Source organism: Cucumis melo, chromosome 5 (genome assembly GCF_025177605.1).
Source record: "Cucumis melo cultivar AY chromosome 5, USDA_Cmelo_AY_1.0, whole genome shotgun sequence".
Classification (NCBI taxonomy): domain Eukaryota; kingdom Viridiplantae; phylum Streptophyta; class Magnoliopsida; order Cucurbitales; family Cucurbitaceae; genus Cucumis; species Cucumis melo.
This window is the reverse complement of record NC_066861.1, coordinates 20,974,258-21,000,447: the sequence shown is the minus strand read 5'-3', so window position 1 is coordinate 21,000,447 and position 26,190 is coordinate 20,974,258. Positions and strand designations below refer to the sequence as shown.

Below are 26,190 nucleotides of genomic sequence, written 5' to 3'. Positions count from 1 at the left end.
AACCAACCTGAAAATATGGGTTGGGTTGAGAATGTCTCCCAACCCAACCCATTTACACCCCTTTGATCATTTCCATCAATTCCAAGCTTCCTAATATGAATCTGCATTTATATTTTTTATATTTAAATCTTATTTAAACATAAAGTTCTATCTCTAAACTGATAACATGCAAAACTATACATATATATTTGTCAGTTTTCTTTATTTACCTAATTCAAACAATTTGAATCATTCCATCATACTATCCTAAGTTTATTATATATGAGTTAGCATGAGAACCTAATGGACCTCTAAATCACGAGCTCCAATCATTCGAGATTAATTGGTTAACTCTTTTAGACCAAGTTAATAAACATCGTTTACTAACAGGTCACTCCATTAAAGTCTCGTAATTGCTCTCCTCGCATTATAGATATATATTTATGTCTATCTGATATGACCATGATTAATAAGTTAATCTTTCACAGGTTGTTCATGTTGGATTTTATGTCCTAAAACTCGTAGATAGTAAATATAATCAATTGACCGTCATTAATAAAGTGTTTTATTATTATAATTTCAATAAGTGTTATTGATTATATTATTAGTTTTGTCTTAATAACTTAAATTCAATAAACTAACATCCTAAGTTGTTTGATGAGTCTTGAACAGTATGTAGAGACATACGGGGATCAATGTTCAAGATCAGCTTAAAGGGTCTATAGTATAGGGTTAAGGTTGGGTACCTTATCCTGTTAACACTGGATACGACTCACTTTGTATTTGATACAAACACATTGATCCAATACATTCATGTATGCGACATGCGAGTGAGGGTATCCTATGCAATGAGTTTGCACTACAAGAAAATGGAGCATTCCCGACGCCGAAAAGCACGTCGGCATAATTGTAACTCCGTTAACTAGTTGGATTTCTATTTCATTAGGATGACCTAGGTGACTTAGTCTTAATCCTGAGTGTATTATGAACTCCTGTTTGCAAGGGATTGTCCTTTGATTTGAATGGGTGAGAGTGGCCAAATTTCCGACTCAATATTCTTATCATTTTCGGGACAAGACCAAGTGGAGAGTTGGGAACATAATTATACAAGATGAAATTCACTCCTTCCCACCTTTAGGGTAAGTAGATAAGTGTTTCCTTAAATGGTGTCTCTGAGACTTGAACAAAGGGGTCTACCCTTTCTATGGCACGAGAGGGGTTTCTGTTTTGTGGTTGAACCATAAACAGGTTGTTCATTAGAGGAGCACTGGTATTTAAGGACTAGAAGTAACCAAGGGGTAAAACGGTAATTTAACCCAGCTGGTGTTACGAACACTTGTGAAGGACTAACTTACTGTTATTAGTCTATATCCGTGGACACAGAAATATATCTACAGTGAGAAGAGTTCAGCTGTGAGTCTTTAGTGGAGTGTACACACAGTTAACGAATATTGATTAATGTAGTTAATGAGTTTAGCTAATTAATCTCATATCGTTGTAGCTTCTGATCTGTACGTCCATTAGGTCCCCTTCCTAGCTCATAAAGAGTAATGAGATTTATTTATATTGGTTGTAATTTGAAATGCTCAAATTTACTTTGGGAATTAATATAATGTATATTGATACATTATAATATAAAGTTTATATTTTAATTAGACTTTATTATATAAATTTAATTTTAGATATGATTCAAAATTAAATTACGAAAGAATAAAATATTTGAATGAGTTCAAATATTAGTTTAATGTGAATTAGATTCATATTAAAACTATAAGTTAAAATTTAATGTGTATGTGATACATATTAAAACTATAGGTTATGAGAGAAATTTATATTTGAATATGATTCAAATTTTGGATTAAATTAAATATAAGATATTTAATTTAAAAATTAATTGATTGGAGAATTAATTAATAGTTTAGTTTAATTTCGCTTAATTAAATTTGATTTAATTAAATTAATTAAATTAAAACTATCGGTTATGTGAGAGATATTCATTTAAATATGATTTAAATGAAATATTAATTAAATATGATTTAATTAATATAATTAATTAATTTAATATTTATTTATTAAATTAATAAGGAACGTGGGTGGTTTTCCCATGTTACCATTTATTCTCTCTAACTTTCCTCTTCTTCCGACTGAAGAAGAGTGAATTTTTGTGTAACGAAAATTTTGAGGGGTGAGTTCTGCAAAGACTGAGTTGCTCTCCCATTCTCTCTGAACAAATTTTCTCTCTAAAGAAAAATTTCCTCAATCCAATTTAGTTCCCACAAACCATCTCAATCAGAGAATATGAAGGTTTCCAAGTGGTGGTGCCCCAAGTTGGTGTTTGGTAGATTCAGAGTCGTTAACGAGAGTAAGTTCTTCTTCTCTGTTTTTTTCTTCACAACATGTTTAACATAAAAAATTAGTTTTGTAATTTTTGCCAATGTATTGGTAATTTTAAGGTTCCAATTAAAATTGGATTTCTCTAATTCTTCCGTTGGAAAGAGTTTTCATCCTTTCAGTTCATAATCTCGACTGGGTGAAAATTATCGTTTTACCCCCTGAGATTACATCTTATTCCTTAAGTCCCACTGATCCTCTAATGAACAATTGGTTTAAGGTTCAACTTATAAATCGAATCCCTCATAGGCCAATGAGAGGGCGGAGCCTCATGTTCAAAACCTTGATTCACGATTCAATGCTTAAGAGAACAAACTATCTAGTAATAGGTAGGAGTGAATTTTGTCTTGCACTCAATGTCCTCAACTATCCACCCGGTTTTACCCCTGAAATGGGAAGCTTATTGGGCCCCATTGATGTGTAGCCTTCAACCATGCATATCTAAGGATAATTTCGTGTGAATAGAAGTTCATAGTTAGCTCATTATTAAGATTATACTTGTTGGTTTCTCTCTCCTTACCTAATTTGAACTTTTCAAACTAATCCAACATCTTGTTCTATGTTAATTCCATATGAGCTAGCATGAGAGCCTAATAGATCTATAGATCATGGACTCTGATGATCCGAAATTAACTGATTAAACCCTTTTAGACTGAACTAATCAACATTCGTTAACTAATGGGTTATTCCACTAAAGTCTTGTAGTTGCACTTCCCTTACTATAGATATATTTATGTTCATCTAATATAACCATGACCGGTAAGTTAATCCTTCACAGGTTGTTCATAACTTCAGCTAAGTCAAAATATTGTTTTAGACCCAAGATTACATCTTGCTCCTTAAGTCCCACTGATCCACTATTGAACAAATGGTTTAAGGGTCCAACCTATAAACCGAATCTCTCTCGGACCAATGAGACTTGGATTCAGTCCTTAAAGGAACAACCTATCTACTACCCTAAAGATTTTTTTTCTTGCACCCTATGTCCTTAGTCATCCACCCGATTTTACCCCTGAAATAGGAGGCTTATTGGGCTAGTGTTATTGAGCTGCCCTCACATATGCAGTTCATAGTTAGCTTAAGATTAAGATTAAGTTACATGGGTCATCAATAATCGAAATAGTTGATTTTAAACAGTCAACGATGTTATGATGTAAAAGTGTCTATTCATAGTTCCAATCTTTAAACTCTTTACATAGGATGCCTCCACATGAACGAAATGATTCAGGATCACATCGTTTGTATATGATGTAAACAATAAATGATGTTTTGATGTACTAACTATAAAGTGGACTGCATCCATAGTGTCTCTAGTATAATGCGTCCATCCTTATTCATATACTATATATTATTTGGGTTATATACTCGAACTTGATCCATATTTATGTCTCTATATAACGTTCAAGTCTAGACTAGGTAGCCTCAGACTCTTAGTTTATTAGATTAAAAAATATAGTATTCAATTTTCACTAATTGAAGGAAAAAAAACATCAAAGAAACATACAACGGAAGATAAGGATCATGCTTTACTCTATATGCATCTAAACGATTTAGAAATTAACATGCAGTAACTAAACGATAGACCTAAACGAAGAAAATAGAAGGTAAACGATGAGCTTACCTTTGTAGTTCTCAACTTCTACTTCGTTTCAAAACTTCTTCTCTGCCTGAAGATCACGAGCAAAGGACAACCACTATGTTGACCTACTAATCTTAGGACTAAGAACCGAGTTGTGGGACTTGTTTTTGTGAAAGAAATCTTTAGAGAGATGGATGGAGGTAGGTGTATCGTTTAGAGATTTTTCATCAGAATCATTATCTTCTCATTCTGTAAATGAAAGTTTATATATAGAAAAATTACATGCAAAATGCATACAATTTATTTCATGAAATCTCAACACCTAATTAATCCATTAACTATTAATGGAATTAGTGGCTTCTAAATACATTATAAGCTGCCACATTTCCCACTAACATTTAGTTAATAAGTATATTAGTCAAAGGGAAATTTGGTCATTTGACCAATTAAGTCAAAGTCAAACTTTGGCTTTTCTTAGTCAAAAAATCAACGTTTTGACTTTTTGCTATTTTATCCTTCTTGACTAATTTCAACCTCCCGAGAGTGAATCGACATTCATTTTTCTAAAATTCAAATCATATTTGAATATAATATCCGATAAGTTTTGTTTTTCAAAGTGAAAAGTCAACATGTTGACTTTTACAGCTTTGACCGTTTCAAAACTTTCCAAGTTTTTAAATATGAATCCATATTCATTATTTAAATCATATTTAAACATAAAGCTTAAAGTTTATATTTACCGACTTATATCATATACACTGGTCGGTTTCTCTCTCCTTATCTAATTCGAACAATTCGAATTATTCCAACATATTGTTTTTAGTTGAATCCATATGAGCTAGTAGGGGAACTTAATAGACCTATAGATCATGGGCTCCAACGATTCGAGATTAACTGACTAAACTCTTTTAGACCAAGCTTAATCAACATTCGTTAACTGAAGAGTCATTCCACTAAAGACTCTTAATTGCACTCCCCTCACTATAGATATATTTCTGTCCACCTGATATAACCATGATGAGTAAATTGATCCTCCACAGGTTGTTCGTAATCTTGGTTGGGTCAAAATACCGTTTTATCCCCAAGATTACATCTTGCTCCTTAAGACCCATTGATCCACTATTGAACAATTGGTTTAAGATCTAACCTATAAACCTGAATCCTTCTCGGACCAGTGAGAAGGTGGGGCCCCTTGTTCAAGACTTGGATTCAGTCCTTAAGGGAACAACCTATCTACTATCCCAGAAGTGGGTAGGAGTGAATTTTGTCTTGCACCCTATGTCCCTAGCTATCCACTCGGTCTTATCTCTGAAATGAGAGGCTTATTGGGCCAGCGATGATCAGCTGCCCTCACCTATGCAGATCTAAGGATACTACCGAATAAACAGAAGTTCATAGTTAGCTCAAGATTAAGATCAAGTTACCTAGATCATTATAAATAAAATAGTCAGTTTATAGTTTACGGCGTTATAACTAAAAGTGACTATTTCGTGGTTCCAGTTTTATGCAAACCATTTACATAGGACGCCCCCACTCCCATGTCTCTACATGAACGAAATAGGATTACATCGTTTGTACTAACTACGAAGCGGGTTACATCCATAGTGTTTTTCCAGAATAAGGCGCCTAACCTTATTCATACACTATCGACTATTTGGGCTATTAACTCGAACTTAATCTATGCTTATGTCTCTATATAAAGTTCAAGTGTATTGACAAACTTAGTAAAATAGCCTCTGGACCTGAATTTATTGGTTTTAAGATTATATCATTCAATAATAAATTTTATTGAATCAAATAACAAAGTACAAGTTTTAGGACATAAATTCCAACACTAATAAGTCTTAAATAACCACTTTATTAAATAGAACATAATTTTAAACAATAAACTAGGGGTTTTAGGACATAAATTTCAACAATAGAATCATTAAACAAAAATATATTATTAGAAATATATTAATTTCTAGTTAAAATTTAAATTATAAATATATTTAAGTGGACTAAAATTAGAGATTTAATAAAGAATGAGTGGTTTTTCTTCATAAACTTAATATTTATTTATTTTTAAAAAGTTACCGTTTTTTGCTTATAAGTTGATTAAGACATTATTAGTATATTAGTTAGTTTTAAATTACATTCACATAAGCCATTGGATATCAACAATTAAACAGTAATATATTATTATGAGAATATATAAAATGAAAATCTAGACAATTTTTAAAATAGATATTAATTATATTTTGCCAAATTAATAAAAAGAAATTTATATTTTAATTTTTTAAGAATTAAAATACACGTGTATTTCGCACGTAGTAGAATACTAGTATATAAAATTTTTCCTTAGAGCATGAAAAATAAATATGATGAAGTACTGGACATGGAAAAATATTAGAGTCATGCATTCACAAACACAAGTCACACACACTCGAGTGAGAAATTCTTTCCATATATAGTAACCAAACCCTCCTACTAGTATTCATAAATCTTGACATTTACTTCATTGTTTGAGTCTTAGAAGTTATGGATGATCCAAAAGTATAAATTCAATTATTACTGATTTTTTTATTTTTCTAAAGTCTATATTCTTAAAGAGTGGCCCAAGGTCCAAGACTTCGGCAAGCCCAAGTCTATAACACTCCTCCATTAGGTATGGAGTCCTACATCCTAAGAAGGAAAGTCAAAGTTTTAATATGTTTGAGGTTGTTCCCTATAATAATAATAATAAAAAGAAGATATTTTAGCCTACCTTATTTGACTTGAAGGCATAAAACCGCATAACAATACAAATGCCACTTATATGACACATCACAAATAAACGTCAAACGAAGGATCCTACAATCCCACAGCACCACCTCAAGAGGTAAGCAATATTCCAAGTCCTTAATTGAACTAAACATTTATCATACTAAATTAAGTGTTGAGGCTACAATACAAATTCCCTTTACAAGTTGGTTCATATGTACTCATCAAACCAAGTGGAGCTTCTTGGTCAAGGGTGTATTCTATATCCATTAGAGCTATGTTAAAAATTTGACTTATAAAACCAACATAAAGATAGAGTGGGTGGAAAATGTACATTAAGTTGATAAAATGTATGAAATTAGAAAATGTTGAATATAAAAAATTGTATCTTCACTTTCTTAAAATATTTTTTTCCAATTAGAATTAAAGTAATTGTGTTTGAAACTTACAAGTACCTAGAATTATAAAATGATTTTTTTAACATTATACCACCAACAAACTTGAATTGCTTTCATTGTCCATCAATGTGCACACTCAGTTCTCTTCTTTGTTACTGAACTAGTACGTATAAACATCCAACATCATGCTTGGACCACTTTATCAAGAAACATGTTCTCAAAGATTTGTGTTGTATTCCAAAACTGCGAACCTCCTTCCTCATGGAGAGATTTTCAAAGCAAAGTTGCTTAGCTATGATCAGTTCATTGAGAAGCTTCATTCAGTTTTTGGGTCCCAACAAAAAAAATAATCATTTTCCATATGCTCAAACATTATATAGTTTGGAAGAGTTGGATTATCTCCTTACTTTATGTGTCTGCCGTGCTAATGCAGGAGCTTATGTCCAATCTCTAGCCTCCATATCACAAGTTTAATGATGGCATTCCACCGCACAAACAAAGGGATCATCATTTAATGCAACAAATTATGTTTGGAGCTTCATAAATCACAACTTGATATTTGTTATAAGGGGAACTTTACTTGCTTTCAATGAAAACGCTGCGACTTCAAGCAACTGCTTTCTTAGGGTTTCATTTGTAGCTCTCAAACGAACCATAAAACAGAAATGCAATGTTGCAGCCAAAGGTTACAGACTAATTTGACTATTAAGAACATAATTATCAGATATTCTTGATACAACAATGACATTTACATATTAGTACTCAGTTTAATCTAGTTTGACAAGTATTTCACACCTCCTTGGCTCTTTTTCGGGCCAAAAAGCGCTCTTTTGCAGCAGCAACAGCATCTTCATTTCTTTTATGGTGATCACGCTTTGGTGATTGTTCACTTTGCTCATGCTTGGGCCGTTCCTGAACTAGAGCTTTATCGTGTAAAGTAGGGGGGCTAGTACCTTCTATATCAGATGGTGTTGTTTTGTTTGAAGCTGAAAGGCGTTCTTCAAGATGAGAATGCTCTTCTATTGTCTTCGAGTTTTGCAACTGATGGTCATTAAAGGTATCACCATTACAACTCTCTTCATGCTTCTCCAAAATATGAACTTCTGTCTGCTTCTCTTTCTTCTCTAACTGAAGCTTCTTTGGGGTTGCCCTTGGCTCAATTGCATTTCGGGCACCATAGGCAACATTCTTTTGAAGACTGAAGTAAAAATCGCTCATGTCGCTCTTCTTAGTAACCTTCAAATGAGTACAAAAATAATATTAAACAAAACAAAAAAGATCAACAAGTATATATTTTATGAGAAACTGTAAATAATAAATAAAATAAAATAGAATACGTTTGTAAAAATATCTCTACCAAAGGCTTCGTTTATAGGTAGGGGCAGAAAGCCCGTAGAAAATGCCAGTCAACATAGTTATAGGTCTCTTTTTACCTTCTGTCTTCATCCACGGCTTCGCTTTCAATTAGAATTTAGTTAATTATTGTCCTTCAATTTTTTTAATTTCTTCGGTTTTAATACAGACTAAAATTGGGGACTGATAAATCCAAATTCAACATTCAACATATAGAGTGTTATAATATATACGTAGGAGCTTATTAGTCGTTTGTTTATTATTGTAATTTACTAGTCTTTAGTTAGGGTTTCCATGTATGCTTACATATTGAACTCTACTGAATAGAATGAATCAAGTGAGTTATTTCATTTTTCCTCTAACTTCAACATGGTATCAAAACGTATGAGAAAATTTGGATTTGAGATTGTAACATCTAGGGCTTTACGGAGGGGTGGGTTTACAATTTTGCTCACTCTCGCCATCATCGGTTTGTTTGTCGTTCGTCAGCCACTGCTGCCGCCGGAAGTTTGTTCTTTTCTGACACCCCTGGCTCAAAAAGGAGCCTAGCTGCTGATCTACCAAACTCAAGTTTCAAACCCATCCAACTTACATGTAAGGCTCACACGCCGTCTCTTCCTCCATCGCAAAATCCACAAATCTGTTTTGTGCTTTGTTGGCTGGGTTCATCTCCATTTGTGTTTTCTAGATGATCTATATATTTGGTTCCTCTGCAATCTAATCAAGTGAGAGGGTCTTTGGAAAAATACCCTTTTGGTTCTTCGAATTTGTTGCTGTTTTGTTCTCTAATATGAGCTGCCGTTGGTTAAAAGCTTCTCAAATCTTGGTTTTCGATCCTACAATGAAGTCTCATTTGGCTCAATTACGGGCTCCATCTATCCATGATTTGTCAACTAAATCGTTGAAAGCATCTCCTTCATCATTAGCATGTGCCCCTGAACCATTGCTAGGTAACATGAATAATTGTCTTTTTTCCTTCTCCACACAATGAGTCATAGACTCTGGTACTACTGCTTATATGACAGGTAATCCCAAATTATTTTCTACAACTTTGTCATCTACATCTATTACCAATGTTACCCTAGCAGATGGATCAAAATCTTCTATTATTGGACCTGGCAATGTAAATCTCACCATATGCCTTTCTTTGTCATCTGTCCTCCCTCCATTTACCTCAATTGTCATTTAACTTGCTCTCTGTTAATCAAATCACTCGTGACCTTAATTATTGTGTCTCATTCTGTCCTAGCTATGGCTTGTTTCAGGATCTTGTAACAAAGAAGATTATTGGAAAAGTACATAAATCTGGATGACTTTACAGTTTTAATCACCAAGTATCAACGTCAACAACCGTTGCTTGGTCTGGAATTATTTCTCCTTTGATGTTGCTAGGCCTCCAATCACCAAAGTTTATCAAAAGAAGGGTATTTCAAATATGATAGTTAGGATTGCCAGTGGTCCTAAAATTACGTGGCAGCAGCAAGAGGAGTATATATATTTGGGAGTTTTGGGCTAGGGTTGAGCATTTGAATATTTTAAGTATTTTTGTATGAACGTGGTTGTTCATTAGGGAGAGAGTAACCCTCTTATTTGGCTGAGATTATGCTGGAACTCTTTTATGGTTTAATTATCTACTTGAAAATATATATATATATATATATATATATATATATATATATATATATATATATATATATATATATATATATATATATATATTTTGCCTCCTCTTACTAAAGTGCATTTGTGTGGCTGGTTTATTGTTTTGTGTTGTGTTCTGGATTGTGTGGTATGCTGGTTGTATTTGTAACAGGAACCTTGAAGCTTAACATTGGTATCAAAGCTAGTTGCCACTCTGGGGAGGTGGAAGAAGATGACGCAAAAACTGATAGAGGATTGTTTAACCACTTCAGAAGCTGAGATTGAGGCGATTAAGCAAGAGGTCCAAAGGCTGCCATTGTTGGAGAAAAATGTAAAGAAAATGCACGCCATGTTGACAGCGATGTACCAAGACCATCAGAGACAACTATGAGGATCGAAACTGATTGGAATAAGAACCGGAAAGAGGAAGGTCCGAACTGAAGAAGTGGTCGAAAAGGAAATGGATGACAGAGAAATGTCCTTGAGCATGGAAACAGGGGCTGGACAGGATCAAATCAAGTTCAAAAAATTGGAGATGCCTGTTTTTAATGGGGAAGACTTGGATGGTTGGTTCTATAGAGCATAGCATTATTTCCAAATGCATCTCTTGAATGAACGTGAGAAGCTGAAGATAGCCGTCGTGAGTCTGGAAGGAAAAGGCCTAAGCTAGTTTAGGTGGGCAGAAAATCGTAAACGATTCAGGAAATGGAAAGAGTTGAAGGAAAGAATGTATAATCGGTTTCGGAGTAGAGAACACGGGATGGCATGCACAAGATTCCTCGCGATCAAACAGGAAGGAACGGTGGAGGAATATTTGCAACGGTTTGAAGAGCTATCGGCACCATTGCCGGAGATAGCAGAAGACGTATTGGAGGGAACGTTTACCAATGGGCTGGACCCAATAATTAGGATAGAGGTGTTTTCCATGCGGGCCTTGGGCCTTGAGGACATGATGGAGGCAACCCAACTAGCAGAGGAAAAAATTGAAATGGCTAAAGGCGGCCCAAACCCGTACTTGAAGGAGACAACGGCCCAAAAAATCACCCCTAAAGATTCGGAAAGCCCTACAACGAAAATGGTAACATTAGCCGAAAAAGTTTTCCCCCACCAGTATAATTCAAACGCGCTTCAACCTAACGCCATGGGAGGAGGAAGCCAACGCGAACACCCTTTTCGGCGATGGGCTGATTCGAAACTTCAAGTGAGGAAAGATAAAAGGTTATGTTATAGATGTGACTAACCATTTAGTAAGGGCCATCGGTGCAAAAATAAGGAGCTTCAGCTGTGTGTGGTAGCCAATGACCTTGACGACGCGGAGATGGGAGAAATAGAGAACGAGGGAGCCATGGTAGAAGTCAGTCTTGTCGTGAAGTTATCTCTAAATTCGGTGGTGGGTCTCACGACACCGGACACGTTTAAGACCAAAGGTATGGTTGAAGATCGGGAGATTGTGAGCATGATAGACTGTGGAGCCACCCACAATTTCATCTCATTGAAATTGGTGGAAGAAGTAAACATCCCTACAGCAGAAACAACCAATTATAGGGTCATTATGGGATCCGGGAAAGCTATGCAAGGGAAAGGAATGTGCAAGGGGGTCCACCATGGAACTTTCGGTGCTAACGATAGTTGATGATTTTTTGCCACTGGAATTGGATAATCTAGACATGGTTCTCGGTATACAGTGGCTTCGAAACCAAGGAGCAATGACAGTTGACTGGAAGGAATTAGCGATGACGTTTGTGGTCGGAGACTACAATGTAATATTAAAGGAGGATCCATCGTTGACTGGGATGGAAGTATCTCTGAAAATGTTAGTGAAGTAGTAGCAGCCGGAGGATCAAGGCTTCCTAATAAATTTCGGAGTCATGGACATCTCAAAAGTGGACAGACAGCTAATAGTTAAAGAATCAGTAGAAGAATTGCGGCCGGAATTCGAACATCTCGAACTAGAATTTGCAAATATATTTAACATTCCGTCGGAATTACCACCAATGAGACAGGTTGACCACCGAATTCAACTGAAGGAGGGCACAAATCCCATCAATGTGAGGCCGTATCATCACCCACATGCCCAGAAAAATGAAATTGAGAAGCTAGTGAATGAGATGCTCGACTCGAGGATTATTCGGCCAAGCATCAGCCCTTTCTCCAGTCCCGTGATCCTAGTGAAGAAGAAGGACGGGGGATGGAGACTTTGCGTTGATTATAGAGCGTTGAATAGAGCGACGGTACTCGATAAATTCCCAATTCCCGTGATTGATGAGCTGAACGGAGCAAGTAGGTTCTCCAAAATAGATTTAAAATCCGGGTACCATCAAATCAGGGTGTGATGAGGATGTGAAGAAAACAACATTTCAAACACACGAGGGGCACTACGAGTTTCTGGTCATGTCGTTCGGTCTTACCAACGCACCTGCGACGTTTCAAGCCCTTATGAATCAGGTTTTTTTACCTTATTTACGTAAGTTTATGCTGATATTTTTTTACGATATACTTGTGTACAGTAAGGATGTGGAGACTCATTTGGAGCATCTTACAGCGGTGTTTCACTTATTGAGAAAGCACTACCTTTTTGCCAACCGAAAGAAATGCCACTTCGTGAAAGATCGAATTGAATATTTGGGTCATTGGGTCTCCGCCAAGGGGGTAAAGGCGGACCAAGACAAGATCAAAACCATGTTGGAATGGCCAGTGCCGAAGAATGTAAGAGAGCTTAGAGGGTTTTTAGGGCTGACCAGATACTATCGTCGCTTTGTAGCAAATTATGGTGCCATTGCTACACCCCTCACACGGTTGACAAAGAAAAATAATTTCCATTGGTCAGAGGAAGCCACCAAAGCATTCGAGACCCTAAAGAAGGCCATGGTTACACTGCCAGTCCTAGCTTTACCGGATTTCCAGCAGCCATTTGAGATAGAGACCGATGCATCGGGGTTCGGACTAGGAGCCGTGTTGTCACAAAACAAGAGACCGATTGCTTATTTTAGTCAAAAACTATCAGAATCAGTGCGTAAGAAGTCAGTATATGAGAGAGAGCTGATGACCATTGTATTAGCAATGGAAAAATGGCGGCATTATTTGTTGGGGCATCATTTTGTGGTGTATACTGATCAGAAAGCTTTGAGGCATATTCTGGAACAGAGAGAGTTGATACCGAGGGTCCAAAAATGGCTAATCAAGTTAATGGGGTTCGACTTTGAGATCTTTTATAAAGTTGGACCAGAGAACAAAGCGGCGGATGCTTTATCACACATTTCGATTGAGGACCAGCTGCACGTGATTTCAATTCCATCCATATTAGATATCGCGGTGGTTGAAAAGGAGGTTCAAGAAGATGCAAAGTTAAGGGCAATCTTTGAAAAATTATTGGTGGATCCCGATTGTATTCTGCGTTATACAGTTCGACAAGGCAGGCTGTTTGTTAAAGGCAAATTGGTCCTCCCTAGGACATCGAGTTTAATTCCTACCATCTTACACACCTTCTATGATTCGATCATCAAAGGACATTCGGGGCAATTACACACCTATAAAAGAATCGCTACAGAATTGTTTTGGGAGGGAATGAAGAATGATATTAAGTTGTATCTGGAGCAATGTCATGCGTGCCAACAGAATAAGATCCATGGATTACTACAGCCCCTTCCTATTCCTAACCGGATTTGGGAGGATATATCCATGGATTTTGTGGAGGGCTTACCACACTCCCAGGGGTTTGACATTGTATTAGTGGTAGTGGATCGCCTAAGCAAGTATGCTCATTTCATCGCCTTGAGCTAGCCGTTCTCGGCCAAAACGGTAGCTATGGTGTTCATTAAGGAGGTAGTACGCCTCCACGGATACCCCCGTTCGATAGTGTCCGATCGTGACCAATTGTTTTTAAGTCACTTTTGGAAAGAATTATTTCATTTGCAAGGCACCCAATTGAAGAGAAGCACGACGTATCATCCCCAAACGAACGGCCAAACGAAAGTGGTTAACAAATGCTTGGAACTATATTTGAGGTGTTTGTGTCAAGAGAAACCGAAGACATGGAGTGAGAAGATAGCATAGGCCAAGTATTGGTACAACACAAATTATCAAGCTTCGATCAAAACTACCCCCTATGTTGTAGTATATGGGCAGCCCCCTCCTCCTATCATCTCGTATGGTCAAGTGGGCACATCGTCAAATGATTTAGTACTTAGTAGATTATCAATTACAAAACGTTAGCAGCCTTGAAGAAACATTTACAACATGCCCAAGAGCAAATGAAGAAATTTGCCGATGTACACCGTCACGATGTGGTGTTTGACATTGGAGACTGGGTATATTTGAAATTACAACCTTATAGACGGCAGTCGGTAACAAAGAGGCACTATGACAAGTTATCTCCTAGATACTTTGGGCCTTATATGGTGTTGGGTAGAGTGGGAGAGGTAGCCTACTTGCTGGACGTACCGGAGACGGCCAAAATACATCCAGTTTTCCATGTTTCGCAACTAAAAAGGGCAATGGGTGACAAACACCATATCCAACCAGATATAACAACACTCAATGATCAGATGGAGTTAATTTTGGAACCCGAACATGTGACCCAACTTCGTTGGAATGATGCTGAAAGAGATTGGGAGTATTTAGTCCAGTGGAAAGATCAACCAAGTCATGAAGTAATATGGGAATCCTATGCGACGCTTGTAAACCAATATCCTGATTTCCACCTTGAGGACAAGGTGGCTCTTCTCCATGGGGTATTGCTAGGCCTCCAATCACCAAAGTTTACCAAAGGAAGGGTAAGAAGGGTATTTCAACATAGACAATATGGTAGTTAGGATTGCCAGTGGTCCTAAAATTACGTGGCAGCAGCAGGAGGAGTATATATATTTGGGAGTTTTGGGCTAAGGTTGGACATTTGAATATTTTGAGTATTTTTGTATGAACATGGTTGTTCATTAGGGAGAGAGCGGCCAAGAGATTGTTCTAGAACTCTTTTGTGGTTTGATTATCTTCTTGAATATATATATATATACATATATACATACATACATATATATATATATATATATATATATATATATATATATATATATATCGTATATTGCCTCCTCTTACTGAAGTGTGTTTGTGTGGCTGGTTTATTGTTCTGTGTTGTGTGCTGGTTGTATTTGTAACAGGGACCTTGAAGCTTTAGATGTCCATTGTCGTCTTGGTCATCCATCCCTCTCAGTCTTAAGAAAGTTTTGTCCTTGGTTTCATAACTTGTCTTTATTGAATTGTGACTCATGTCAGTTTGCCAAATTTCATCGTCTTAGCTCCCGTCCGAGAGTTGATAAAGAGCAAATTTCATCGGTTTTCGAACACAGTTAGTTGTATGCCTTAAAACCTCGAGAAGTGACAATGATGGCGAGTATTTTTCAGACGCACTAAATTCGTACCTGTATACACATGGAATCATTCACCAATCATCCCGTGCTGATACTCCATCCCAAAATGGGGTTGCGAAACGAAAAAATAGTTATCTTCTTGAAAACTGCACGGACATTATCCTTTCAAATGCATGTTCCAAAACAGTCTTGGGTTGATGCAAATTTCACCGGTTGTTTTCTTATAAATTGCATGCCTTCGTCTGTTCTTCAAGGTCAAATTCCTTATCATGTTCTCTTTCCAACAAAACTATTGTTTCCTATTCAGCCTAAAATATTTGGTTGTACATGTTTCGTTCGAGATGTTCGAACTAATTTGACAAAGTTCGACCCCAAGCCTTTGAAGTGCATTTTTTAAGCTATTCTTGTGTTAAAAAAGGACATGGATGTTTATTGTCCAAGTTTCGATAGATATTCTCTCTTAAGACGTTACTTTCTCTGAGGATAAGTCTTTCACTACCCTTTGCCGAGTGTAAGTCAAGAGGAGGAGGAGGCTGTGATCTTTTTCTTTATACTCTCACATCTCCAACTCCCTCCCCTGCTTTACCTCCAGCCTCTACCCCTAATCGTCCCCCAATACCAAAAATCTACTCTTATCGGCAGCAACCTCCAGGTGAATGTTCTATCCCCAAATACTCTTTGTTATCGGATCCAGGACCAAGTGATGAGTTTCCCATTGCTCTTGGTAAAGGTAAACATTCTTGCACTTATCCTATTGCATCTTATGTATCTTATGACCACTTATCATCTCCTACATGTTCGTTTGTTAAATCTCTTGATTTTGTCTCCATACCTAAGACCGTTCATGAAGCTTTGTCTCATTCTGGGTGGCTTAATGCAACGATTAAAGAGGTGAATGCCTTAAATGATAATGGTACTTGGGATTTAATGATACTTCCTACAGAAAAGAAGACTATTGGGTGCAAATGGGTGTTTGCAATTAAAGTTAATCCTGATGGATCAATAGCTCGTTTAAAAGCAAGCCTTATGGCTAAAGGTTATGCTCAGACACATGGGATTGACTATTTTGATACATTATCTCCTATTTCTAAGCTTACTTCTGTCAGGTTATTATGGTAGCATTTCAATATTGGCCTTTACATCAGCTTGACATTAAAAATGTCTTTCTCCATGGTGATCTTCAGAAGGAAGTCTATATGGAGCAACTGTTGGGTTTGTTGCTCAAGGGGAGAATGATTAAGTGTGCCACCTTCGCGGGTTGGCTGAAGCAGAGTTCACGTGCATGGTTTGGAAAATTTAGTAACGCACTTTGGTAGTTTGGAATGAATAAAAGCAAATCGAATCACATAGTTTTCTACCAAAGATCTATTAGTGGAATTCTTTACTTGGTGTATATGTTGATGATATTGTTAAAACCGACAGTAATATATCAGGTATACTGTCTCTCAAATATTTCCTCCAAAGTCAATTTCACACTAAAGATTTGGGAGTATTGAAGTACTTTTTGGACATTGAAGTAATAAGAAGCAAGAAGGGTATTTTTATGTCACAGAGAAAATGTGGCTTGCTTTGCATTTGCTATCTGAATCAGGAAAATTGGGAGCCAAGCATGCAGTATTGCAATGATACCTGGTCTACAATTGTTTAAGATGGAGAACCATTTGAGGATCCTGAAAGATATAAAAGATTGGTTGGGAAGTTAAATTACCTTACAGAGTAACACATCCAAACATAGCTTATTTAGTAAGCATTGTGAGTCAATTTATGGCCTCCCCACAATGAACATCGGATGCAGTACAACAAATTATATGTTACCTTAAGGTTGCACCTGGGCTTGGGATGTTATATAAAGATCATGGTCATATGAACATCGAATGTTTTTTAGATACTGATTGGGCAAGATCAAAAGAAGACGTAAGATCAAAGATCAACTCCTAGGTATTGTGTTTTGGTTGGAGGCAATTTGGTTTCGTAGAAGAGTAAGAAGCAAAACGTAGTTTCACAATCAAGTGCTGAGTCAGAATACAGAGCAATGACACAAGCTGTGCGTGAACTAATGTGGTTACATCAACTCTTGATTGAGTTGGGTTTTAATACTACAATTTTGACTAGGTTGTGGTGTGACAATCAAGCTGCTCTCCATATTGCATTTAACCCAGTATTTCATGAACGTACTAAACACATTGAAATTGATTGTCATTTTATTTAAGAAAAAAATACAACAAGGTTTGGTATCAACTAGATATGTGAAGACTGGAGAACAATTAGGAGATATCAACTCTGTATGAAGTTCGAATAGAGTACCTATGAAATTGATAGTCATTTTATTTGAGAGAAAAAATACAAGGTTTGGTGTCTACTGGATATGTGAAGACTGGATAACAGTTAGCAGAATCTTTACAAAAGTTTTGAATGAAGTTCGAATAGAGTACCTATGTAACAAGCTGGGCATGATTAATATATATGCTCCAACTTAAAGGGGGAGTGTTATAGATATATATATATATATATTACTATAGGAGCTTATTAGTTGTTTGTCCATTTAGTTAGAGTTTTCATGTATGTCTATATATATTGAACTCTATTGTATAAAATAAATTGAGTCATTTCATATTTTCTCTCAATTCTGCATAGAGGATGGTAGTGGCTCTTGCGGCTTTGTTTTTGTTACTTGGACTCGAAGACACTTATGAGCTTTGTTTTCGTTTCATGGCTCAATCCTTATTTCTTATAAAATGTGGCTTGACCCTTAAAAAAACCTCAAGTATACTACTAGCTTCTAGTTGTTGCACCCCTTTTTAAAAGGGTGCGATCATAGTTCAACCTCACAAAATCAGATTTGCTCTCTCCTCTCTCCTCCCCTCTCCCTTAGCTCTGTTCTCTTCTCACTCCTCCCTTCTTCCCCCTCCCCTCCCTTCTCCCTTCTTCCTTTTTATTAAAATAGAAACATTTCATTCATGAATGAAATATATGATTACAAAAAGTCACTCAAATGGGAGAGGAAAAATGATAAGATATAAGCTTATAAGGAGACTGGTATGACTCCAATTAAACACATGAACATGCACACAATTAAAAAAAAGAAAAGATCAAAAGAAAAATATGTGTCTCAGAAGATTTGCCCATTGCGATCACCCAAAAGAGTCCAAAAGAAACTCTGCACAATCGCCAGCCAGAGAATTTTCTTAGAACCACCAAAAGGATGCCCCACAAGCAGTGTAGCCAAGAAACCAAAAATGGAATGGATCAACCAGAGAATTTTCCAAGAACCACTCCTTAGGACTATTTCTCAAAAAAATTCAGAGTAGATCTTGAGGTAGTAACAAGCAAGGGCAGCGATCCTTCTCAACAATGATCTCTGAAAGTAGGGACCATCATCCCACACATCCCTCAAACCCCTCACCTTACTGCACGGAGGCAAGAAAACCTTTCAAATGAATCATAGGGCATAGATCAACCAAATTCATACGTTGAAGCTTTAAGGTCCCCCCTCCAAGCTAAGTCATCTTGGGTCAAAAAGGAGAAAGACATGTTTGATCTGGACTTGGGCTCCATAATAGTAGTAACAAAATTGATGGAATTCCACACATGGGCTGAAATGAAGATTATTCTTGAAGATTTTTTTCAGGCTTCCATAGTAATCAATCCATTCTTGGATGATGAAGCCCTAATCAAATGCAATAAGAAAATCAATTTTGATTTTGCAAATCACTGATATGAGTTCGGGCAGTTTCATCTTAAGTTAGAAGCAGGGTCCAAGGCATAACATTCGTTACCAAAGGTTATTAGTAGCTATGGAGGCTGAGTTTCCATCAGGAATTCACCCCTGCCATTTTGGAAAAATTCAGCGTTTGAAGCCATTGGGCATCGCATTCTACGAATTCTAAAAAAAATATAGGTATAGGTATAGGTAAAATATCTCTCTTCTATGCGAATTTTTTTTTAACAGTGCAATCTACGAAAAAGTTCCATGTTGTTAAATAAAAAAAATTCTATATTGTTTCTTCAGATCAAATCCCGAATCTATCTATAGTACCCAATCCGATTGGAATATCATAATAATGGTAGAAATTGACTCACTTTTGTTTTGATATAGATATTTTATACAAAACTCCATAATTCTAAATAGAATTTACCAATTCATTTGTAGTTGTTGCAAATTCCAATTTAATTTAAACAAATATCATTCTGCATTGGAGTTAGAAAACAACTAATCCAATTCCTTAATGACAAGATAAGGATCAATGAGGGAACGGGATTGTTAATTTCCTCCTCCTGACCATCTGTAGTGCCCATTTGATAATGAAATCTCCAACAATTCAACTTCCTCAATGAACTGCTGAATTTCTTCATTCCTCTGGTTAGTCTGGCGATTTCTCATGAATCCATCTGGTTATATTAAAATCCCTCGCCTAAACACCAAGGTACCGAACAATAATGTGAAAGGGAAGTAAGCTCCACCTAGAGGAATCTTCTTTCTCTATAATTAGCGGCCCCATAGATGTTTGTCACCAAACACTCCTTGTTACACTGAGTTCTGAATTTGATTGATAAGGAGTACCGTCCTTTAAGAAATTCTATTGGATAAATCTAGCTTTCATGCCACATTGTAAGCAAACCACCCAATTTTCCATACGCTTCCACGAACATCCATCCAATCCCATCTGAGCTCCCAATTGTTTTGATAAATTAGAGATCACAATCTGCTAATTTTGTTTCTTGTAGGAGAACAATATCTGGGTGATGTTGTAAGAAGTGCTTTAAGGGTATCATCTCAGATTTATCGTTGAGCCCCCTCATATTCCGAGATAATACAAATGGAAGCCACAAGCAACAACTAAGGAATTTGAGAAAGGGATAAGGGAAGAGGTTGTACTAAAGCTTGCTGCTGTTGTAGAAGTAATGCTTTGCTGGACTACCCAATTTGAAAAATGTGGTTCTTCTTCAGCCAGTCCTGGAGTTGTATGGTCTAATTCTTCACTACTAACACTGACATTCGATTCAACATCAGATTCTTGGTGTTGATGCTTAATGTAAACCCGAGCAAATGAACCTTCAATGAAAAAGACTGAAGTGCCTGAAAAAATGAACAATGACAGGAGAAGAGTGGCACTTCCTTGGTGAATAACTACCATGAGGGATTAGAATCTGAACGCAATTCTCCTCTAAAAAGTCTGTACATGTTGAATGGTGAACCAAAAGTTCCATGCACCTTTATGTCTTTCGAAGTAGACAGGGGACGGAGGGTCCTTATGACAACAAGACGACTCTATTTCCTTGAAAATATGAGGGCCTGACTTTTTGACTCCTTCCAGGGGTTTACCAAGATTGAACAGAACTGTTTGCTTCAGCCCGATGGAGCAGAAAAACAGGGCTAAGGGTTTCAAACCTATCACGGAGATTGTCGAAAATTTTAATTCGTCTTTTCATAGAGTGGGAGATCTTTGTGGAAAGTTGGTGTGTGTGCTTCTTGGAGTTTAAGGGGAAAAATAAGGATAAAAAGTTTAAAGTCATAACGGACTAATGGGATATTTGGACCTTTGTTTAGATTCAATGTTCCCCTTTGAAGTTTGGTCCTGAAGACATAATTATTTTTCAGGTCTTTTTTTCCTTGAATTGGAGTCCCTTTTTTCAAGGGAACTTTTCTTTTGCGAATTTTTTGTTTTTTTTTTGTTGCCCTGCTTGTATTTTTTTTCATTTTTTTCTCATTGAAAGGTTGGTTTCTTCTGCAACAAAGAAAATATAAAAAAACTCACAGCTCTAATAATATATATAAAGAGCTTGCACTCGCTCATACTATAGAAGGCATTCCACAAATAATAAGAATTTATAAAATTATAAATGAAAATAAAAAGGCACAAGGTGAAAAAAAAACAATACATACATCCTCTTTCTCCTCCCGAAGTTGTCGAAGGCGCTCTTCCTCCATCCATTTTGCTTGTTCTGCAAGTTTCTTTTTGTAGGCACTGGTGACAAATTTATCCTTACCAGCATAGAGATGATCATCTTTGCTTCTCTCCTTGGCCAGTTTTCTTTCATATATAATCTCCTGCTCTCTCTCTCTCTCTTGTGCCTTTTTCATCAAATTTTGAATATACTTTGGCTGCAATAATAAGGCAGGGAGCCCATAAGTGTTTTCTCGAGTGGAAGCATTAGATTAGGGTAATATTGTAATTTCCTACATATTCGATTTTGTTTAAGATATCATTATTATGTTTCATCAAGTTTTAGAATGATATTGTTAGACCCCCAGTTATTCACAAATACACAAGTAAGGGAAAAAAGGTATTTAACCTTGAGTGAAGCCAAGGAGAGGGGATTGGGAAAAAGAATATACCAGATGGGACCCATGAATAAAGGGAGGTATAAATAGAATGTTTAAGGATCAATGCAGGTAGGCTTTTTGTAGTAAAGGCTGCTGAAGCTTTTAGAAGGAGAGTTCGCCAGCCTTCTCTAAGGAGTTGGACTTGTCTTTATTTCCATTGTCATTTTCTTGTCTTTTGAATCTCTCGTGGACATCATATTTTGGGTTATCAATATATATATCACAGAGTGCTGCCTCTATTTCTTTATTTGTGGGGGTTTATTGATTTTCAGGTGGAGGATCCTAACAGATATTGTTTTTTCTTTTGTAAGATAAAGTGAGATAAAAGTTAAGTGAAAGCTCACTAGTTCCGTCAGTTCCTAATTCTAGAAATATCATATATTTTTTTAAAAAAATTATAAGTTCTAGCTCAAACCTTGAGAAGAAATCTGAAATAGTAACAAAGGAACCAAGCAAGTTTCTGAATCAAATTATGAACATACCTTTCGCTCTTCACGATCATATGCTCGAGGTTGAACAGCCTTTTCTTTCATTTCATCATAGACTCCATCATAGTCAAAAACAGACGGATCCTCCTCTAGTGCTTTCTTATGTTGCTCCTCAATCTGATTTGATTTTCAAGGGGGGAAGATAAATAAGTCTAGCATACAACCCTGAAATTCTTGCTATGACGTTGTCTTTGTTCAATAAATACCTGTAAAGGAAAAGGTACCAAATCACATAGGAAAAATTAGCCATGGACAAGCCAACTTACATCCTTAAGCGCCTTATTCTTGGAAGCTTGGCGGGAAATCTCTCTCTCAACATTGTCATCGTCATCATCTTGAAATCCAAGAGGAGCAGGAAGGGGTGGTCTCTTAGGCTGCTTCTGCTGTGATGGCTTAACCCTAAGCTGCAGACCATACTTGCTCATTTTACTGTCTTCTAACCCTTCCTGTGAAAATTAAAATGCAACTCATTGATGCATACTGCATACAAAAATAATGCTTCCATATTAAACACCAATGCTCTTCAAAGATAAATACACAACGACCCAATTTCCTACGTCCTATAACCAAAGTGAAAATAAAATTTTAACTTTGTTCCCTCAAAGAAGGAATTTTTTGGGAACAATCCCAACATAAAATAGAGTACCTTCCCGTTGGGATCCCAAATAAAACAGAAATGAAATAACAACTTGGATTTAAGATTCTCAAAACAAAAAAACAAACAAACAAACTAGAAACAAAACATCCTGACAAAGGTCTAACCAACAAAAAGAATGTTAAAGTTCTAATAAAACATAAAAATTAATGCAAATACAATCTCCATGGCACAATTAGCAAACAACCTGTCATTTGCCTCCTATGTTTTTATGTTTACCTGAAAACAAATATTTTTTGAGAGGTAGAGTATTAAAAACACTTAGTAAGCCGATAGCGAACTTCATGAGTTGGTCTAGCGAATAAGGGCGATGAGTATAACAATGGATTTGGAGGAATGAGTTCAATTCATAGATGCCATCTACCTAGGATTTAGTTGAAAACCCTTTCTTGATAGGGGTTTTAAGGGCTTTTTTCTTTTTGTTACCCGTCTATTGTTTCATTTTCTCAATGAAACTAGTTCCTATTAGAAAAATAATAATAATAATCGAGTTTGACTATAATTTTCCTCACATTTGTACGGTAGGGTATATGAATGTATATAAACAAATGAGAAAATTTGAATCTTCGTATAAATTTCAACTCGATCATAAAAAACAATGTCATTGACCTGAAGTTCACATATAAACAAATCAGACACATGAGATACCAATAATGTCTATGGAGCATAAATCAAAAGCATGTCTACTTGGAAATAAATTTAGAGCTGGAAAATATCAAATTAGAAAAAACTTGTGCTGTAGATACCTCAACCTCGTAATGACTAAAAAAATCCTTTTCTTTCAGTGTGGTGTCTTAAAGAGGGCACTATTGACAATGGCGGTGGAAACGCTGCTTTTAACAGTTCTAGTAACATGTCGAAGGATTTGTTACTCCAACCACTTTGATATGCATCAACTTAACTAAAAAGTTCCAGGAAGAAAATTTTGAGCAACCAAGGTATAGTTCATTACGTGCTTCACTCATTAAATTGTCACACCCCGTTCTAGGTTTTTCCCTCTAACCTAGATCGTGGCATAAAAACTCTTTTTGAAAACAACATTTTTCAACCTAAAATTCTATAGAAATTTCGACAACATCTTCTCTGAAATATGGGTTAGCCGAGAAAATTGTCCATTGCCTTTGAACTCACTTTAACGTCACCTTGTTACTTAAACACTTGCTCCTTTACGATATAAACCTATAGTTGTGTGATACGTTGACAAGAAATCTATTCCGACATGAAAATACTTAAACAATGATACTTCATAAAGTGGGAGGTCTACTTTTCAAATAGCATGCAGCTCAATTTCAGGTAGCAAGCAAGCACGCCATACTTTTGCTACTTCTTATTCATCAACTTTTCCAACTTCTAATTTTCAGCACTTTTTCAATCATAATTTTTAAAACTGTATGACATAAATTGAAGTTGAAGTTTCAATGAAAGAGAAATGGATGTACTGTGGCAATTATAAGAAATGCTGCAACAGGAAATCTCTTCATTTTGAATACTCGAGTTTCTTCACCAATGAAAATTAGATGGTGTAATTGCTCGAGTTGAAAACTCATCGGCACAATTGTAGCAAAACCCCAATGAACAGGTAATTTACTCGATTTTTTCAAAAAAAAACAAAAATAAGTGTATATTACTTATCTGGTTTGTTTCACCCGTCCCCCATGAGATGCAATACAACTGAGCTAACCATCTTTTAATCTCTTCATCCCTAGCTTTATCAGCTACATGCGTTTCAGACAAGTTCAGCTATTTAAAGGTGTTTTTATACTAAACATTATTCATTAGTTTCTTCTTCTAACCTAACGGAATAAAGTCAAAAGAGGAAATGAAGGATAACCAATTTATAGGATAAGAAAAATAGAAACCACAGAACTGATGTCCCATTACCAACCATCAAAATTTTAGGCAGTCTTTGGATTGGGCATGATCGGAAGGAATGGGTCCGAAATTAAATATCTAAAAATATAAATAGTAAAGAAAGCTATGGACCGAAACAATAAAATCGACTCACTAATTCAAAATCGAAATAGTCAGAAAACAGTCGGCGAACTTACAGATGAGAAATGCATACCTAACGAGGAGAATCAAAGAGAAAGAGCTGGTTTCGTCGGAATGATAGAAGAAATGGAAGAAATGGTGGCTTGCAGCAGGAGTGCGTCGGGATCGGCGGCTTTGGAAATCTTCTCCGGCGTCGAATCAGTGGGCAACACGGTAGACGCCGACGACGGTGCGCAGGGGAGACAAGGGTTTGCTTACAAAGGGCCGATCACGGTGCACAGAGGAGACAAGCGGCCGACGATTGTACAGAAACGAAGGAACAAAGGCGCAGTGACGATGGCGTATAGTGTGTATAAAACCTTTTAAGATAAAAAATATTCTTTTTTAACTTTCCTTTTATGTTTAAAAAAAATAAATAAAACATATTTTTCGATTGTGTTGCATTTAAAAAATATCAAACAAAAATAAACAATTTACTTGATGTTTTTTCTACGTAAGTAAATGTGTTAATTATATTTGACCCACAAAAAGTAGTAACTAACATAAAATAGTTCGAAATTTTTGGTGAATACTATGCTTTTTTATCATTTTACTTGACGTTTTTTCTTTAGAATGGTAAATACTTTACATGTTTTTAACAAAAACGTCAAGTATATAAAAGTTGCAATCGTCAAGTATGTAAAAGTTACAATCGTCAAGTAAACCAGATTTTGTACTAGTATGCATATATTCATCTTCTTCATATTTTTATGCAGATTAGGAAACTAGGCTCCATTACTAACTCAACACACAAAATTGCCTTAAACGAAATCCAAACGAAAGAAAACGGGCAAATTGAAGTTCAGTGGCAAAGTTGTAAATATTTGAAACTTTACGCAAGAAAAAGTGTGCACGTCCCCAGTCACTCATTCAAGTCCAAGCCAAGCATTTCTTTTCTTCCACATTTTCAATCCCCAAAACGCTGTTCTTTTGCCTTCAATCTGACTTCCAAGTCGCGCGATCAAATCTCAACTTCTGCAAAACAATATCAAATTTACACCCGTGCCCAATTCCGCTCGCCACGTTTCATTCTCCAACTACACGCACCTTCAATGTCATGTGTTCGAATCCTAACGACCGTATTTTATTTCCTTTTGTATTACTTCCAATGGCATTTTCATAATTTTTTGCAACTTCCAGCGAAGTTTCATCATTCCCACCTATTCTCCTCCACGTGTACGTTTTCAAGGTCTGGAGTTCGAGCCTTGCAAGGAGCTAAACGATCAGATTGGGAACTTAAACGAT

General features: G+C 36.3%; 1 protein-coding gene across 4 annotated transcripts; it reads right to left on the bottom strand.

Annotated features, from left to right (window-relative positions):
* Window positions 1-7,647: 7,647 nt before the first annotated feature.
* Window positions 7,648-25,274, bottom strand: LOC103492150 (uncharacterized). Of its 4 annotated transcripts, none has more exons than XM_008452394.3 (5): window positions 24,963-25,274; window positions 22,526-22,705; window positions 22,254-22,376; window positions 21,331-21,549; window positions 7,648-8,325 (listed from the first exon to the last, which is right to left on the bottom strand). In XM_008452394.3, exons 1-5 carry the CDS (start codon window positions 24,975-24,977, stop codon window positions 7,879-7,881), a joined length of 984 nt encoding a protein of 327 aa, XP_008450616.2. In that variant the 5' UTR covers window positions 24,978-25,274; the 3' UTR covers window positions 7,648-7,878. The 4 variants fall into 4 exon arrangements, with proteins under 4 accessions (XP_008450616.2, XP_050941431.1, XP_016902161.2 ...); XM_051085474.1 differs by having other exon boundaries at window positions 22,526-22,739; window positions 24,980-25,274; XM_017046672.2 differs by having other exon boundaries at window positions 24,980-25,273.
* Between the last annotated feature and the right edge of the window lie 916 nt (window positions 25,275-26,190).

What these genes read in the sequence shown, in the direction of transcription:
- LOC103492150 (XM_008452394.3), bottom strand. An exon ending in AGAATAAGGCGCTTAAGGAT is followed by an intron (nt 22,377 to 22,525) that starts GTAAGTTGGCTT and finishes AAATCAAATCAG; the next exon opens with ATTGAGGAGCAACATAAGAA. An exon ending in TTCGGGAGGAGAAAGAGGAT is followed by an intron (nt 8,326 to 21,330) that starts GTATGTATTGTT and finishes ACTCATTTGAAG; the next exon opens with GTTACTAAGAAGAGCGACAT.